The sequence below is a fragment of the Penicillium riverlandense genome, assembly GCF_028828495.1.
Source record: "Penicillium riverlandense strain IBT 135883 chromosome Unknown utg000006l_segment0_segment0, whole genome shotgun sequence".
In the NCBI taxonomy this organism is placed as follows: Eukaryota; Fungi; Ascomycota; class Eurotiomycetes; order Eurotiales; family Aspergillaceae; genus Penicillium; species Penicillium riverlandense.
The window spans coordinates 1459905-1474258 of NW_026643197.1; the positions used below are offsets into that span (position 1 = coordinate 1459905).

At 52.7% G+C, this 14354-nt stretch overlaps 5 protein-coding genes across 5 annotated transcripts; 1 reads left to right on the plus strand and 4 right to left on the minus strand.

The window, feature by feature from the left end:
• Positions 1 to 492: 492 nt before the first annotated feature.
• N7474_006835 (SRR1 family protein) lies at positions 493 to 1681 on the minus strand (the record flags this gene model as incomplete). Its single annotated transcript, XM_057198245.1, has 3 exons — positions 493 to 610; positions 662 to 1308; positions 1430 to 1681. The coding sequence occupies 3 exons, from the start codon at positions 1679 to 1681 to the stop codon at positions 493 to 495; spliced, it is 1017 nt and encodes a 338-aa protein (XP_057051685.1).
• An 862-nt stretch (positions 1682 to 2543) lies between these two features.
• On the minus strand, positions 2544 to 3880 carry N7474_006836 (3-keto-steroid reductase; the record flags this gene model as incomplete). Its single annotated transcript, XM_057198246.1, has 2 exons — positions 2544 to 3777; positions 3828 to 3880. 2 exons carry the CDS (start codon positions 3878 to 3880, stop codon positions 2544 to 2546), a joined length of 1287 nt encoding a protein of 428 aa, XP_057051686.1.
• Positions 3881 to 8071: 4191 nt separating this feature from the next.
• Positions 8072 to 9180, plus strand: N7474_006837 (putative C2H2 finger domain protein; the record flags this gene model as incomplete). The annotated part of the gene is made up of 4 exons (XM_057198247.1): positions 8072 to 8125; positions 8184 to 8375; positions 8430 to 8509; positions 8565 to 9180. 4 exons carry the CDS (start codon positions 8072 to 8074, stop codon positions 9178 to 9180), a joined length of 942 nt encoding a protein of 313 aa, XP_057051687.1.
• Positions 9181 to 13085: 3905 nt separating this feature from the next.
• On the minus strand, positions 13086 to 13721 carry N7474_006838 (sucrase/ferredoxin-like domain-containing protein; the record flags this gene model as incomplete). The annotated part of the gene is made up of 1 exon (XM_057198248.1): positions 13086 to 13721. The coding sequence occupies one exon, from the start codon at positions 13719 to 13721 to the stop codon at positions 13086 to 13088; it is 636 nt and encodes a 211-aa protein (XP_057051688.1).
• A 37-nt stretch (positions 13722 to 13758) lies between these two features.
• Positions 13759 to 14196, minus strand: N7474_006839 (sucrase/ferredoxin-like domain-containing protein; the record flags this gene model as incomplete). Its single annotated transcript, XM_057198249.1, has 1 exon — positions 13759 to 14196. The coding sequence occupies one exon, from the start codon at positions 14194 to 14196 to the stop codon at positions 13759 to 13761; it is 438 nt and encodes a 145-aa protein (XP_057051689.1).
• Positions 14197 to 14354: the final 158 nt, after the last annotated feature.

The window sequence follows — 14354 nt, forward strand, 5'->3', positions numbered from 1 at the left end:
CCGAGGCTGTGGAGTGGTGTGGTGTGGTACCTGGGGGTACATCGGGCCCCACCAGGGAATGGTTTGATTGGCAGGTACTCACGGGTACCGCTTGCGGGGGTGTCTGGAAGGGACGGACTCGATTATAGTCCGACTGTCTCATGATGCTACTTTGTACTACCCCAGCGCCTCTATCTGGTAAGGTTCAGTGAGATTATGCTTCGTTTTCGCGATCTCAGGGGTTCCGAACGGACATGGATCAGCAGCTGTGCAGTCCGGGTCCTGCCGCTACAACATTATAATAAGCGCATGGGAAATGGGCAAATGAAGATTGAGAGAAATCGTCCATCAAAGCTGCCCCGTGAAGCTCTGTTCAATTTACAGACTGCCACTCGGAGGAACCCGGTACAGGGCTCGATTCCTTCCTGGAGATGCAGCTGATGCAATACCACCTCACGCTGGAAAAGGCGTATCTATGGGACTCGAGGCATGTGCAAACAGTGCGAAGCAGCTTTAATCCCTGCAACGCCGAACATAGATGACCGTCGAACAAAAGTGGTCATCCGCCCCAAATTCGAACATTTCATACCCCTCGAGCATCGCTCTCACGCGAGGTGTGTACGGATCGGTACTAAATGTTCATTAACAGAGCGCCTCACAGATTCGGATATGAAAGCCTTACAACTTTCCTTCTCCTTCAACATCCCAATCGTTGTCGTCAAGACGCTCCCATATTACAGCCGCTGGTCGCGTGGTGTCCGCCACGATCTCCTTGACGGGTACATTCGGCGCACACGAAAACAGGATAGATTGCTCGTCTACCTCAAGCCATGCACGTGGATCGTCGATGATCTCGATACCGTGCTCCTCAAGGACAACCTTATCCACGGCTTTGTACGCTGGATCTTGGGCGTAGCAGCTGACTGACTTCTGTCGAGCATGCAGCCATTCGCGTAGAGTCAGGACAAGTGCATGCTGGAACGCAGAGGAATGACGATCGTCCCTTGAAATGCCTCCTAGAGCTACAGCGACAATTTTCTCGATGCTGTGCCCTGCAACCGACGAGTCCAGGATCTGTACAACTCTCTTGCACATTTCGCTTTCCTGCCAAGCCAGGATTTGTTCTTTGAAGTACGAGTTGAGATTGTCGCGGCTCGGAAGAGTTGGGTCTTGGACTAGCTCTTTTGTACCGAAGACGAGCTTCTCAGACCTCTGATAAACTTGCAGGCTGCGGAGAGGACTTGTCCTTTCGGGCTCGTGGTTAGCGCCTTCGTACAACCTCCGGAGACTGTGTTTAAGATGCCCACGCCCTTGGTAGCGCAGCATCGGCTGTTGGCTGTGGGGTATCAGCTTTCGAGATCTACTGAGGGGAGCAAGTTCTCGTGACAGACATGAGCCATTCTTCCTCTTCGTCTTCCTTCTCTATGTTATCAGACCTCAGCCTCCAAACGAAAGTTTCTCCTGTTCTGAGAGTGTACTCTATCGTTGCACCCTCCACATCCTTGACAAAGATCTTCTCCCCGTGGCCAGTAGAGCCCTGAAACTGCTCATAGACGGCACGGATAGACTCTTTCGTGAAGAAAAGCTTTCCAGAATCGTAAAGCTCGTCGATGCGAGCGAGGGCTTCGTCCATGGTCTGAGGCGCATCCGAAGGGACGCCTTCGTGCCAGCGTGACAGGCAATAAGTCAACACCAAACCCATGTTTGTATTCCAAATGAGAGGGAGAGATGTCGTAGGTATGTTCATCTAGGAACTGTGGTGCTTTGAGTAAACGTTCCTGTCAAGATGTCCTTTTGTACTGCCGTTCCTTTTTCAAAACACCGAGTGTGTCAACGTACGTGGTGAGAGACGGCGCTTAGGTACATCCAGTGGGAGCAGGGATACGTGGCGTGGGGACAGGGATAGAGAAGACCGCCTCGCTACCACCTGCTGGATGACTAGCCAATGTGTTTTAAAGAGTAGAGCAAAAGAGAAAGAGAAAACAATAACCTCTTTTTCAAGTCAGCTACACACACGTTGAGGTGCATGGAGGAGGCAAGCGTTGACCTGATGCATGATATCAGACAAAACCCATGGTGGATCAGATGTGATCTTCTAGGTATCTCTCTTGATATCGTCGTCCTTGCTCTAATCAACTTTGCCTGGTATCAGGAGCCAGCCGCCGGTTGGTTGACTGTCTATGTCTACGTTCTGTTGATCATGAGCTTCATTTTCCGGGGCCTATTCTTATGGGCCGAGATCTATACAACCTGTCCCTTACTCCCCTGATATTATCTTCTCCGAGGATGTTGCGTGGATGTTAGGTTACGAGCCTGCCAAAGATACCTAAAGTGAAGATGCATCTTGATAGGGCTATCTCCAGAATAAGTTGGAAATTGACAGGAACTCGAAGCTTGGGCATAGAGACCTTCCCTATAATGATTGATTGGGTATTTGTATAGAGGTCTGTCCCTTGTAGGTGCATGGCTATAGCTCGACAGGATTGGCTATGTAATTAATGATATATGTACTGGTGCAGAAAGACGCATGGAGAGGCCAGTGGTGTACATCGCTAGATCATATCTCAAGCTTGACGCCGCTCCTCGGCGCGATCCAGGATGGCCTCCCACTTCACCCTCAACTCCTCCATCTGCTTCCAACACTGACGGCCAAGCTCCTCAAACTTCTCCCGCTCTTCGCGAGTAAGGTCCACGGCACCTCGCTTCCTCCTCCGCAGCCGATCAGCCTCGACAACAGGTCTGCCCACAACACCGCCATAACCCCAACCATCAATTTCGGTGCAAGCGACGCTGTCACGCCCAAGTCGCGAAGCAGAGGAACCCCATTTGGGTCTCCCGCCGCCAGCTTGGCGATAGGGCGCCTCGGCAGCATCGATAGCATCCTGCGGCGACAGCGCCAGGAAGACCGGCGAGGAGGCGCCGCTGTAGGAGGCCATCGGGTGCCAGGGGGAGCCTAGCATGCGTGCGATCCAGAAGGCGGCTACCATGGCATACACCAGGGGTAGCGCGAGGGGGATAATTGCGGTTGCGCAGATCCCCGGGTGGGAGAGATACATGTTCGGGGTGACGTCGGGGTCGGAAGAATCCGACTGGAGAAAGCTGTTCACGGCCCAGGGTGCCGTGCTGGGTAGATCTGAGGTCAGGGCCAGGATATCCGTGAGAGCCTTGGAGGACTCATATGGCTTCGCAGACCGCAGACCCTGGATATCCTCGGCGTCGAAGGCTTTGGTGGTTGCCTCAATGCTAGACACCCACACAACTCGGCCGGGCCCATTGGATCCTCGTTTCAGCAGCGACGCGACATTGTGCGCGAGCATGTAGTGTCCGAACACATTAGCGCAAAAGACCGCGCCGAGCGGCGGCTCGTCCTCCTTCTCTGTTTGCTTGTCTGTCACCACGCCGGTGGGAGCAACCTTGAACGTAGGCCAGGTAACCTCCTGAAGGAGATTGGTGCACACGCCCCATATGGCACGTGGCCAGTTAATCCCGGACCAGCCGCCTATGCCGGCATTTAGGACAATGGCGTCGAGCTTGGGCAGAGTTCGCACCAGTCGCCGGGAAAGTTCCCGCACGGAGACCAGGTCGCCCAGGTCGACATTCTCGGGGACGAATTGCACTCGCGCAGCGGCAGAGGGGGACAGTGCTGATGCGCGGAGGTGCGCTTCTAGCCGTTTTTGGGTATCTTGGGCTTTGCGCGCGCTCCGCGTAGTGAAAACTACAGTGAGGGTGTGCAAAGGGTCCGGGTGGGAGGAGACGAATTCATCGGCGAGTCGGCAGCATATTGAGAACCCGAGGCCGCTGGGAAATTGTTTAGTTAGGAACTGTGGGAGAGGAGCTGAGGAATGTACCTATTCGCACCGGTGACGAGGATGCAGGTGTCCTCCTGTCCGTCGCGACTCATCGTGCCTAGATTTTTGGTCAGCCCGAGGCGCGCGCGATGATTGGGTTGCGTGGTGATCATGTGACTGGGGAAGTACTACATCGACGACAAGGAGAGACAAGCAACAATTGCGTACATTTTCTTTAATTGTTCTAACATTGACCTGGTGAATCGAAGGGTGAGATATCCTACGTTGGATAATAACATTCGATTGTATTCGACAGTTTCGTCGGTATACAGGTGTCTATATCGAACTTAGGGCTAGGATGCAAATGTAGCATGGCGATACCATTCCAAGCAATTCGAGCAAAAATGGGACAATCGGCCATCATGGCTGTCACCTCTTGCTACTCTGACTGGATCCGGTGACCTCTTCCTCTTCTACTGATAAGGCTGATCAACTGACTGCCAGACCTGCAGGCAGTAAGACAACAACAACAAGCCCATCAGCCGCCTCCCTCCCTCAATTCGCCTCAACCCTCACCTCGATGTCACCCGGGAAAACCGGCTGCAGGAGCCACCACCTACTTGGTGGCGCAGGTTTCTCTTTGTCAATCATGATTTGAACTCAAGCGAAACCTAACCTACCCACACCAGCCTACCCAAAAAAGTGTCATCATCTCAACTCACGCCGTTGTCCAAAGCGGCAACACTCGCTGCCAGATCCTGCAAGGAGGCGAGATTTCAGCCAGGCCGGTGGCGTTGTTGCTGATGATTAGAATTTCCGGCGATAACCTCAATCTTGGAAGCGGGGGCAACTTTTTCTAACATCCTCCACATCCCTACCCGATTGCTGTAAGGGGCCAATGGCTGATTTTCTGTCATTATTTCCCGTCTCACGTCGCATATTAATTCAGACAAGCGGGATCAACCGACCGCTGAGGTGAGAAATGAGAAAACGAGTCGAAATGATGTGTGAGAAGAGAAATACTCCCGCTGGGCGCCGAAGTGATACGCCCACTCACATCCTTACCCACGCGGCCGGGTACGGTGTGGTGGAGGGGATGGCGACAGTCAGCGTTTCAGCCAGTCAGATACAACATGGTCTGAAATCGGCCACTAGGACGCTGGCTGCTAGCGTTGTTTTTGTGGGTTTGGCTTTGGCTAATAATAATAATAATAATAATAATAATAATAATCATGCGAGTCGGGGAATTTAGCGCTGGCTTGGCTGGTCCATATATCGCAGAATGATACTCGATATGCTGCTGATCCTCGCCACAATGGAGCCTGAGGTTTTCGGTATTTTCCCGGATTTACTACGGACTACAGTAACTAGCACTTCACATGGACCCAACCTCGGGAGAAAGATTAAGCATCGCGGGGATCCTGAGCACGGTCATGGAGCTGTGAAGTTTGCTCTCCACTGACTAAAAAAGGGCATCCGGGTCTACGTAGTTGGTCTGTGTGTAAGTGTATTCTCGATGGGAACAGTACATAGTCACCACCCCGACGCAACATGTACACACGGCTGCATACGCATCCAAATGATCCAACACTCAGCCATCCGCGTCATTTGGGAATTAATAATGCGGGGTATCGCACCGGTTCATATGTTGTTCGTTCATTGTCCGATAGCCGAGGACGCCTTTCTTTCCTTTCTCACCCCCAGAAACTCTATGCTCCTTTCCCGCCTTGTCATGCACTCCCTATCACGACGATCCGCCAGCTCGGGTGACCGACCAAAGGGAATCCTGCATCTGGTTGACTGGATGTGCTACTGACTAGGCCTCCCATAACTAGAGGGGGGCGCCGGCGGAGACTAGATCCACTCACAATGAAGTGACGCTCCAGCATCATTATCAGCCAACCCCTGCTCCCAGAGCATTGTTGCCGATGCCGAGATCCTATTGAGTATACATGTCCCGCTAATTATCTCTCCCGTTCAGCCACCACATTATTATTATGCAGAGCATCCGGGCAGTCCATGGTTAGGGCTTACCTTACCGATGACCAGGTCATTGGGTTGAGCAGTCATGGGAGACAGAGAGCAAAATGATGCCAGCTCACCGATCTTTTCGCAGCAAACCAACCAGACCAGACGGTTGCACAGTCGCAGGCTATCTCCCTGTTGAGTCTGGGCCGGATCGGCGGCGCAATAATAATCTTGTTGATGGATGTTCTTCCCACTCCCTTCTTTTGGGCCTTTCTACTCGAGGAGTGGGAGTCTGGACCCTGAAATCGTTCCACTCGCGATGATGATTATTCTTAGCATGCCAGACTAATAATTACACCGACGGCTATACTGGGGAAGATGTCGATTATTGCCGGTTCAGGAGGGCCAATAGCCTAACACATGATCATCCACCGATGCCCCAATGCCCCCCATAATAACATAATGATGATGGTCCTGCGTGTTCCCTGCCTTCTTGCCTCGTCCACTAATAAGGTTGTCCGATCCAACGATCGCCGCTGTTTAAAATTGTGCTTTGCGCGGTGGATCCCCACGTTTCTGTGGCCGGCCATACATACTGACTTTGAGAGTGGCGGATGAGCCGAGGCTATCCGACCTGTGATAAGTAGATCAATATTGCAAGGAGATTTATTCAACAGAGTTTGGGCTGGCGGCGGGAAGGAATGGCTGGAGGAGTGCCGCGGGCCCACCAACGGTGAGATGAGATGCAAAATAATAATCAACGGTGAAGACGGCCCCTCGTCCACCGCGCCTTGTCCGCGGTGTTATTCTGCGAGATCGCGACTCTGGGAGATGAGGATAGATCCTTTTTATTAGCTATTAGCTACGGAGTCTGAATCGTTATTCTATTTCCTTGCCCATGACCTGACCTACAACCGGATCTGAGATGGGAATTATTCTGAATAATAACGACCTGCCCTGTTTGGCGTGGGAGACCCTAAAAAGTGGAGGCGTCGCCCCTCCACAACGAACAGACCCAACCTTAAGGAGATTTGGCCACAACCGGAGCCGTGGGTCAACGAGTAGAAGCCCAAGTATTATTATGTACAGGCCAGTAAATGCACTGCCGCGTCATTGCTGGCACCCCTTGCTGAACCACATTTTGCCACACCCATCGCGCGTGTAATCCTCAGTGAAGAAGGGGGGAACGAACTGCGGAGTATTAACGAGCCCCTATGTCTGGGCCCCAACACAGGATCTGGAGAAAGATCGTCGTTAGCGTGGGAGGACAAGAGAGCAACGGAGTAGCTCGGGCGCGGCTACAAGTTAGTAGCGGGCTAGCCGTAGTCCCAGGTGAGTGGCTGAGTTTCCGAGCTGGAGAGGGCGTAGCATGATATCATTTCCCGGTCGTTTCGTGTGCCTTGGGCCCCAGAACCGAAGGGCCAAAATAAACCTAGACTCTCGAGCAGGATGCGCGCCCGGGCTGGAGGAGGTCAATCTCAACCTAGCCGGGCATGAGAGTATGTACTAGGCGCTGCTCATTCCATTCCACCCCCAAGAAAGGAAGAAATAATAATAATAGGGGCCTGGTTGGGGTTTCAGATCCCCCCAAAGGCTAACCTTAAACCGAATCCCAGGTTGGTGTTTAGTTACCGTCAGGATTATTACTCCTCGTACCCTCTGCACACGCCATTCCGTGTCCAGTCTAGCACCATGTCTTGTCATCCGGGTTGGCCAGGGTGGGTCTGGAGTCTGGCACCAAGTTAGGTTAGCGGTAAATACCCTGGGAGGCAATCGCAATTTCGTCCGAAATCACATTTCTGATAGAATTGGGAGGCGTTAGGGATATAGGGGGTGTAGGAGAATTAAAATAGATGAGAAAGGACCACAGAAGGGTTCGCCGAACCATCAGAATCCCTTCCTTGCGGCAGAGGAGCCGAAGAATAATGATCCGTCAGACATACCCCTCCCCTTCTTCATCTGGGGTTGGCGGAGAAAATACTCGTACACCCGTATTACCAGCGACAAGAATAGCGCAGGTTCCATCCGCGCCCGTTTTTGCCCTCTCGCTGGAGAGATTGTCAACAATAATACTACTGACTCCATCATAAAACTTGCGGCTCCCCTCTTATCGTATATCACTTCCCCTCTTTCTTTCTTTCTTCTTCCTTCCTTCCTTGCTCTCTCTCGCTCTCCCCCGTCTCTCGTTGATACCTGGATCGCAATCCTGACTATCTGCATGTAACGCTTTGTTGACTGGACCGGTCTTCCCCGACTCTTATCTTCTGGGCGCCTCCGCCACTCTCACCACTTGATCTTCGCCCTCGACTTCGCGGGCCAGCGGCCAGAAGACTAAGATGGCTCCCGGCACTGGACGCGATTTCAACTGCTCGTGGGAGCATTGTGGCAAGGTAGGAAACATATCCTAGTGGTACCCCATGGGTCGTTGGGACTGACTCTGGGGGATAGTCGTTCAATCGCAAGTCGGATCTCTGCCGCCATTATCGCATCCACACCAATGAGCGGCCCTATAATTGCGACGTGGAGGGCTGTAACAAGAGTTTCATCCAGCGCAGTGCCCTGACCGTCCACTCGCGAACCCACACGGGCGAAAAGCCGCATGTCTGTGACCAGGAAGGCTGCCAGAAAGCCTTCTCCGATGTAAGCATATTTTCTGACGACGAGAGGACGCAACTCACAATTTTCTGTCTCTAGTCATCCAGTCTAGCTCGCCACCGGCGCATTCATACGGGCAAGCGCCCGTATATCTGCCAAGAGCCGAGTTGTGAACGAAGGTCGGTGCTGTCCATAATCACCGTGAAACTCCCCCAATCTAACTAACAGATACAGTTTCTGCCGCAAAACCACCCTCACCAAACACCAGCATCGCTCGCACCCCCCAGGGTCGCAGAGTCGACCGTCCTCCGAAGAAACCGCTTCGCCGCACTCGTACACGCACCATCCGCCGGGGACGCTGTCCATGCCACCCAACGAGCAGTACATGCTCGCGCAGCAGCCCTACTACCCGCAGGCGACGCCGACTCCCGCGCACGAGTTCTACTCCCCGACGCAGAGTGTCCCCATGAACTCGGTGCCGATGCACGACAACGCGCCGATCGTCACGCAGAACATCCCCGTCTCGTCGCCGATGAGCATCTCGCCGCATGCGCCGCCCCCGCCGCAGCAACAACATCCGCAATCCTCGCACCCCCAACCACATCCGCAACATCAGCAGCAGTATCTCCACATGATGCAGCAGCAGCAGCAACAGCAGCGCTACGACCCGACCCCGCGCACGTCCTACCTGCCGCCGGAGTACCAGCAGTCTACGTTCCCTGCTCACCACCATATGCCTGAGGGCCAGTCTATGATGGTGTCCTACCATCCTAATTTCCAGTATAAACCCCCTGCCCGGATCTTGAATCAGCCGGAGGGGACTGACTGGGGTTTTCTGGGGGTAGGCTGAGAGACTTCTCATAGAGGATTTCCCGTGTGAACCCGCTATGCCCGTCACGACTCTTGTTTTTTTCTGCTTTCTCCCTCTCTCCCCTCTTCTCCCGAGAAATGGGGCAGCGTGTCTATCGCCTCTCGCGCAGATGTGTGTGTTATGTGTTGTCACCGTCTTTTCATGTATTCACACTCTTTGGTTTGGATTCTGGATTCTCCGGCGCTCTGATTTTTACTTTCCCCTCTGATTCCCCTGCCACTGTCTGTTTTGGTATGTCACATTTGTTTTATTTACTGTGTTTCCGTGGGCTGTCATTTAAAAGGGACGAGGGCAAAGGCGTTCCTCTTGTTATCATCTTACGCTTTTTTCTTTACTTGATACCTGGTCTCCGAACATGCGTTTGCTGGTGTCTGTTATGTTTTTTTTTTTTTTTCCCCCTTCCAATCCCAGTGAGAATGCTATCGATCCTCTAATTGGCCGATCACATTACATCCCCGACCCTTTTTATTGTAATTAAATCCTGTTCTGTTGTCCATAAGCAGTGACAAATTATTGGCACTCTCGCACATATTATTCTTAGATCCTGGTCTTTTCTCCCTATCACGCATGAGTCGTTCGTGCCAGTACCAACTACCTCTCCGCGTCGAACTCCGATTCGGCGTTATCTCGCCCAGGGACAAAAGCATGCTGGCCCACGCCATCGCCATCGTGTCGCTTACTGATAATCACAAATAATGGATCCTGGAAGGGCGACGGATCACGGCCCGCCAAGGCGGTAGTTTACAGTGTCCATTGGTGGTGGCGGCAGGATCGATTCATGCCGAAACTGAGATGATTATTTACTGAAAGAGGCAGGTTCGTTCGTATCAGGGTTCGTCGTAATGCAACATCCATTCCTCTATACGAAGGTAGTTTATCATCATCATCATTCGTTACTGCGACGGTTGCATACTAAGGATGACAGGCTCGCCACCCTCTCATTCTGATTCGTGTTTGATCTCTACTACTAAACTTTGCGAGCAGCCAAGAGCTGGGCGGCTGCCAAGATGGGCTATTATTATGTGGTCGTAAAACTGCAGCTGCGCCGTCACCGCAATACTGACTGTACTTAGTAATAATATTCTCACTAACATCGTAACTAACGATTCGCTATTATTATTATCGAACGATCACCCAGATATGCAACTGAACCGGATTTTCTAGTCGTCTGCATCCAATCATGCGAGGAATGGAGATAGTTTCCGTCTTTCACTTGGGGTTTGGGGGGGGGGGGTTAATTATTATTCCTCTTTCGGCGCAGGTTCTATGCATAAGGGCTAGTCGAGGAGAAGAGAAGTCACCGGACGGCGCCGCTTATGTAGATCGGACGAGCCGTTGGCTGCGAAGGCGCATGCTCTCGAATTGCCTGTTGGGGGCCAGAAGGGAATATCCCTGAGAGTGTCGCTGCCTGAGGCCCCCGCGGACGAGGACGCGTATGTACATCCAGTCAATCAGTGGACACATGGCATGAGATGAGGGATTTTCTTTTACCTTTCCATTCTGTTGGTAGTAGATCGGCGTATGCAAACGCTGCTTAGCTTAAGCTGGTGGAATCGTTCGTTGGTCAGGCAGGAAGCGATTCCCCGCACTGGATGATCTGATCTGTACATTTCCAAAGTTCGTGGGGGCGTCGTGACTACAGCAAGACAGTTTTACTATTATTTCAACTCATTGTTTGTTACTATTCTCATTGGATTGCTACTCAATATCTCAAGGTACAGTGGCGAAGCCAGGTTGAATCGGATCTTATGGAAATATATATCTGAATATCTGATGACAATGAGGGATCGTGGAATATCTCCCATCGAAAAATGGGCGTCCGCCACTGACGACGCAACCAATCCGCTCTAGCTCCCTAACGCTCCTTTGCCGCATTCATCACCCATTAAGCCTCGCCATCACGTCACTTCTACAGATGAAACGTTGGCGTCGCAGGATGGGGAGGGGGAAGGATCCTTGGATGGACAGGTACGGTACTGCTAGTCTTCCTAGCTACATACTAAAGGGTCGTACTGGGTACATCATCCGTACTCGGCAGATCATAAATTACCCAATGCTGGGCCATTTGATCAGGATCGCCATTTCTGCACTAAAATCGGGGCGTGGGAAGGATTAATAATATTGAGACACTAGCTCGGTCTGTCAGTTCAAGCTGAACAGCCTGTCAACTAATAACAGACCACAAATTGCCAAGGCAGCAGCGATCTCGGGTGATCGAAGACTGCTAAGCGATCGAGGCTGATTCGCCCCCAAACGAGATCGTGAGTGAGCGAGTCGTGTGTACCGAGGCCCTGTCAACTGCACAATGCAACTGCAATTAATCAATGAATAACAAAGACCAGCAGTAAGTAATTACGGTAGTAGTGTACAGCGCGATACTATCTATACTGTAGAACCAATATATTACCGCAGAAGATTTCCGCTCAATCTCAAAAAAGAGGATATTTAGAAAAAGAAAAAGAGGAGCAGCAGGGGTGTTCCCTGGGAGTGTAACACCCTAGGCCCTTAGCGACAGTAACACTAACCAACTACGACCAAAAATTGCGAGCCGAGAAAGTGACGACATTGGGCGTGGATGGGGGAGCTCGGTTGGGAGCGTTGGCGCGCTGGTGGGCCCAACTGGGCGCTTGCGAGTGGATGCGCGGGGGTGTCTAGTGCTGTGCCGCATGGCATAGCTAGTGCTGTATTTTAGTCAAAGTATAGGACAGGCGCAGGGAAACGGAGGAGCCATTCAATCGTTCCGTGTATTTATCCTCTAAAGGTACTTTACTCCTCTCCTACTTGTTCTCCGAGGTACACAGTGCGGTTGTAAAACAATCGAGTCGCACGACACCTGGACAGTCCCGGCCCGGCCGGCGTCTATGGGCGATCGGAGGTGCACGGTGGCCGTCTCATCCAATGCGCAGCTCTGGATTTCCAAACACAAGGAGCTTGGGCCCTAGGGCGAGCTTTACTTTACGGTACTTCAATGGTACTTGGCTGGACCCTCTTGTCTGTTCGTACTGTAATCGACCTGTACATAAGAAACGAAACTCAACCAGTGGGTCGTCGGCTGGGGCGCCGCTAGAAAGCGGGGGTGGTTGTTAGGGCCAAAGGGGGATCCCGGTGGCTGGGTGGAAGTGGGCGATAACGCATCCCAAGTCGATTTGCTGGTTGCGGTTTAGCCGGTGACAAGCTTTGTGTGATGGGGGCTAGCGCTATGCCGGAGGTTGCCCTGCGAATATGTACGGTAGTAGTGCAAGTAGGCGGGATCCGAGTTCTCAACGCTGTATGTTCGCTACGATAACTCTGGTCGGGCGTGTAATTGGTGCAAACGACGGTGCGAATAAACTGGTTACTGGAAGTGGACAGATAATAGCTCGGCAAGACACTTGGCGCAGCGAGAGAAGGGGAAAAGGTAGCCGAGAATAAAAGCTTATAGAAATGAGGAGATACGAGGAGGGGGATGAGTAGTTTCCATTGAATGTAGTGGTACCTTGGCCAGTACCGTGGTTTACTATCGTGTACTAGGTACCAGTACCTGACTTGTAACAAACCAAACCCTAATCAGTAACTTTAGACGAAATCGACGATGACTGGTTGGGGCCACAAGCGACCTAGCTGCAAATCACCCGAGGCTCGTGGAAGGATGGGAGCTAGCTTTGATGGAAATGAAGCAAGCTGGGCGCAAATTGAAGCAGGAATAACTAACGATAAATTGTTTACTCACTTCACGAGACAAAGGCCTAGTCTCTGCTCGTATGTAGCGCCAGCTACGCATTCTGCATGCATGGACTAGTGACGGCTAAGAATAAGCAAATATGAATGCCTAGTATGGGCATGTAGGCACAGTATTGACTGTTCTGTGTATACATTCATCGTATCAACACATCTATGTAACTAATCTACCAACTCACGACGCCGCGCGCCCGATCGAATCCCCCGCGCAGCTGTGTCCCAGGCTTGACTACCTTGCCCTGCAAGACGGTAAACCGAATGATGTTCTCACAGTCCTCCGGCCGCACGCGCGCGAGCCAAATTCCCTGCGCCGCGCCCTCGGACTCATCGGCGCCCTCGCGGCGACGATACACAAACACGTTAGCCGAGTACTTGTGTCCGCCGACGTGGCTGATGAAATAAATGCCTACTCCGCCGGGCCGCGTGTCGTCCATGTCGCGGTACAAACCCAGCGGGCGCAGATGGCGCTCGAACTCGCGCTTCAGCAGCGGCGCGGACTGGCCGCAGCGGGCGTCGCGCGTGCGCTGTGAGCAGAGGAGGATGACGGCGGAATGGGGACAAGGGTGCGAACGGAGAGGTGTGGAGATGGTGGCGCTTGTTGCTGGAGGTTGTGGTTCCGGCGACGATTCGCCGTCGGGCTTGAGAGGTGTGGTCGTTGTCAGTGACCGATTGACAAAGTGCTCGATCAGATCCGGGGCCAATTGCGGCGTGACGTGCTCGACGACAGTGAAACTGGGGAGAAGGAGCACAGTCGTCGGCTGCTTTCCTGTCTCCGCCAGGTGATATTCGTCCGGCACGGACATATTCGAAGCGGATAGCTTCAGTCGCTGGACGTGAAGGTCAATACAGATCTCTGCCAAAAGCTAAAAGAACCCAGCCACGCACCCCGTTGCTCGGTTCTATCCCACCCTTCTCAATTGCCTCCATGACACTCCCCTCCTCGTCGGCCACGTCGCGCACCCAATCCGACTTTCCCGTGGCGACGAGCAGGTGCGTCGCCCACCCTTTCACCTGGCCATACAACTCGTCTTCTTGATCGATCTCGAATTTCGCGGGGTATTTGACTGTGCACGTCGCACAGTCGTGTAGGCACTCTTCTCCATCAACGGCGGGGTCGACTTTGGTGAATAAGTCGTCATGCGCGGGGACGGACCGAAACCCGTCCGCGGCGAGGGCGTTGTCGCCAACGGCGTCTGTGTCCTCGTCTGTGCGCGAGGAGGCGAGGGAGACGTTGGAGGAGCTAAAGAGCGAGCCTGCGCCTCTTTTGAAGAACTCCATGGCTTCAACAGTACCGTAATTAACCGCGTAGCCCACGAACAAAGCGTGTTGATGGTAGAATGAGGACAAAAAAAGGTGTCCTTTCGGTCGCGGGTCGGATCTTATCAATCGCCAGGTTTGCAGTCGCCAAGGATTCCGGCCCCGTTTGCCGCATGAGT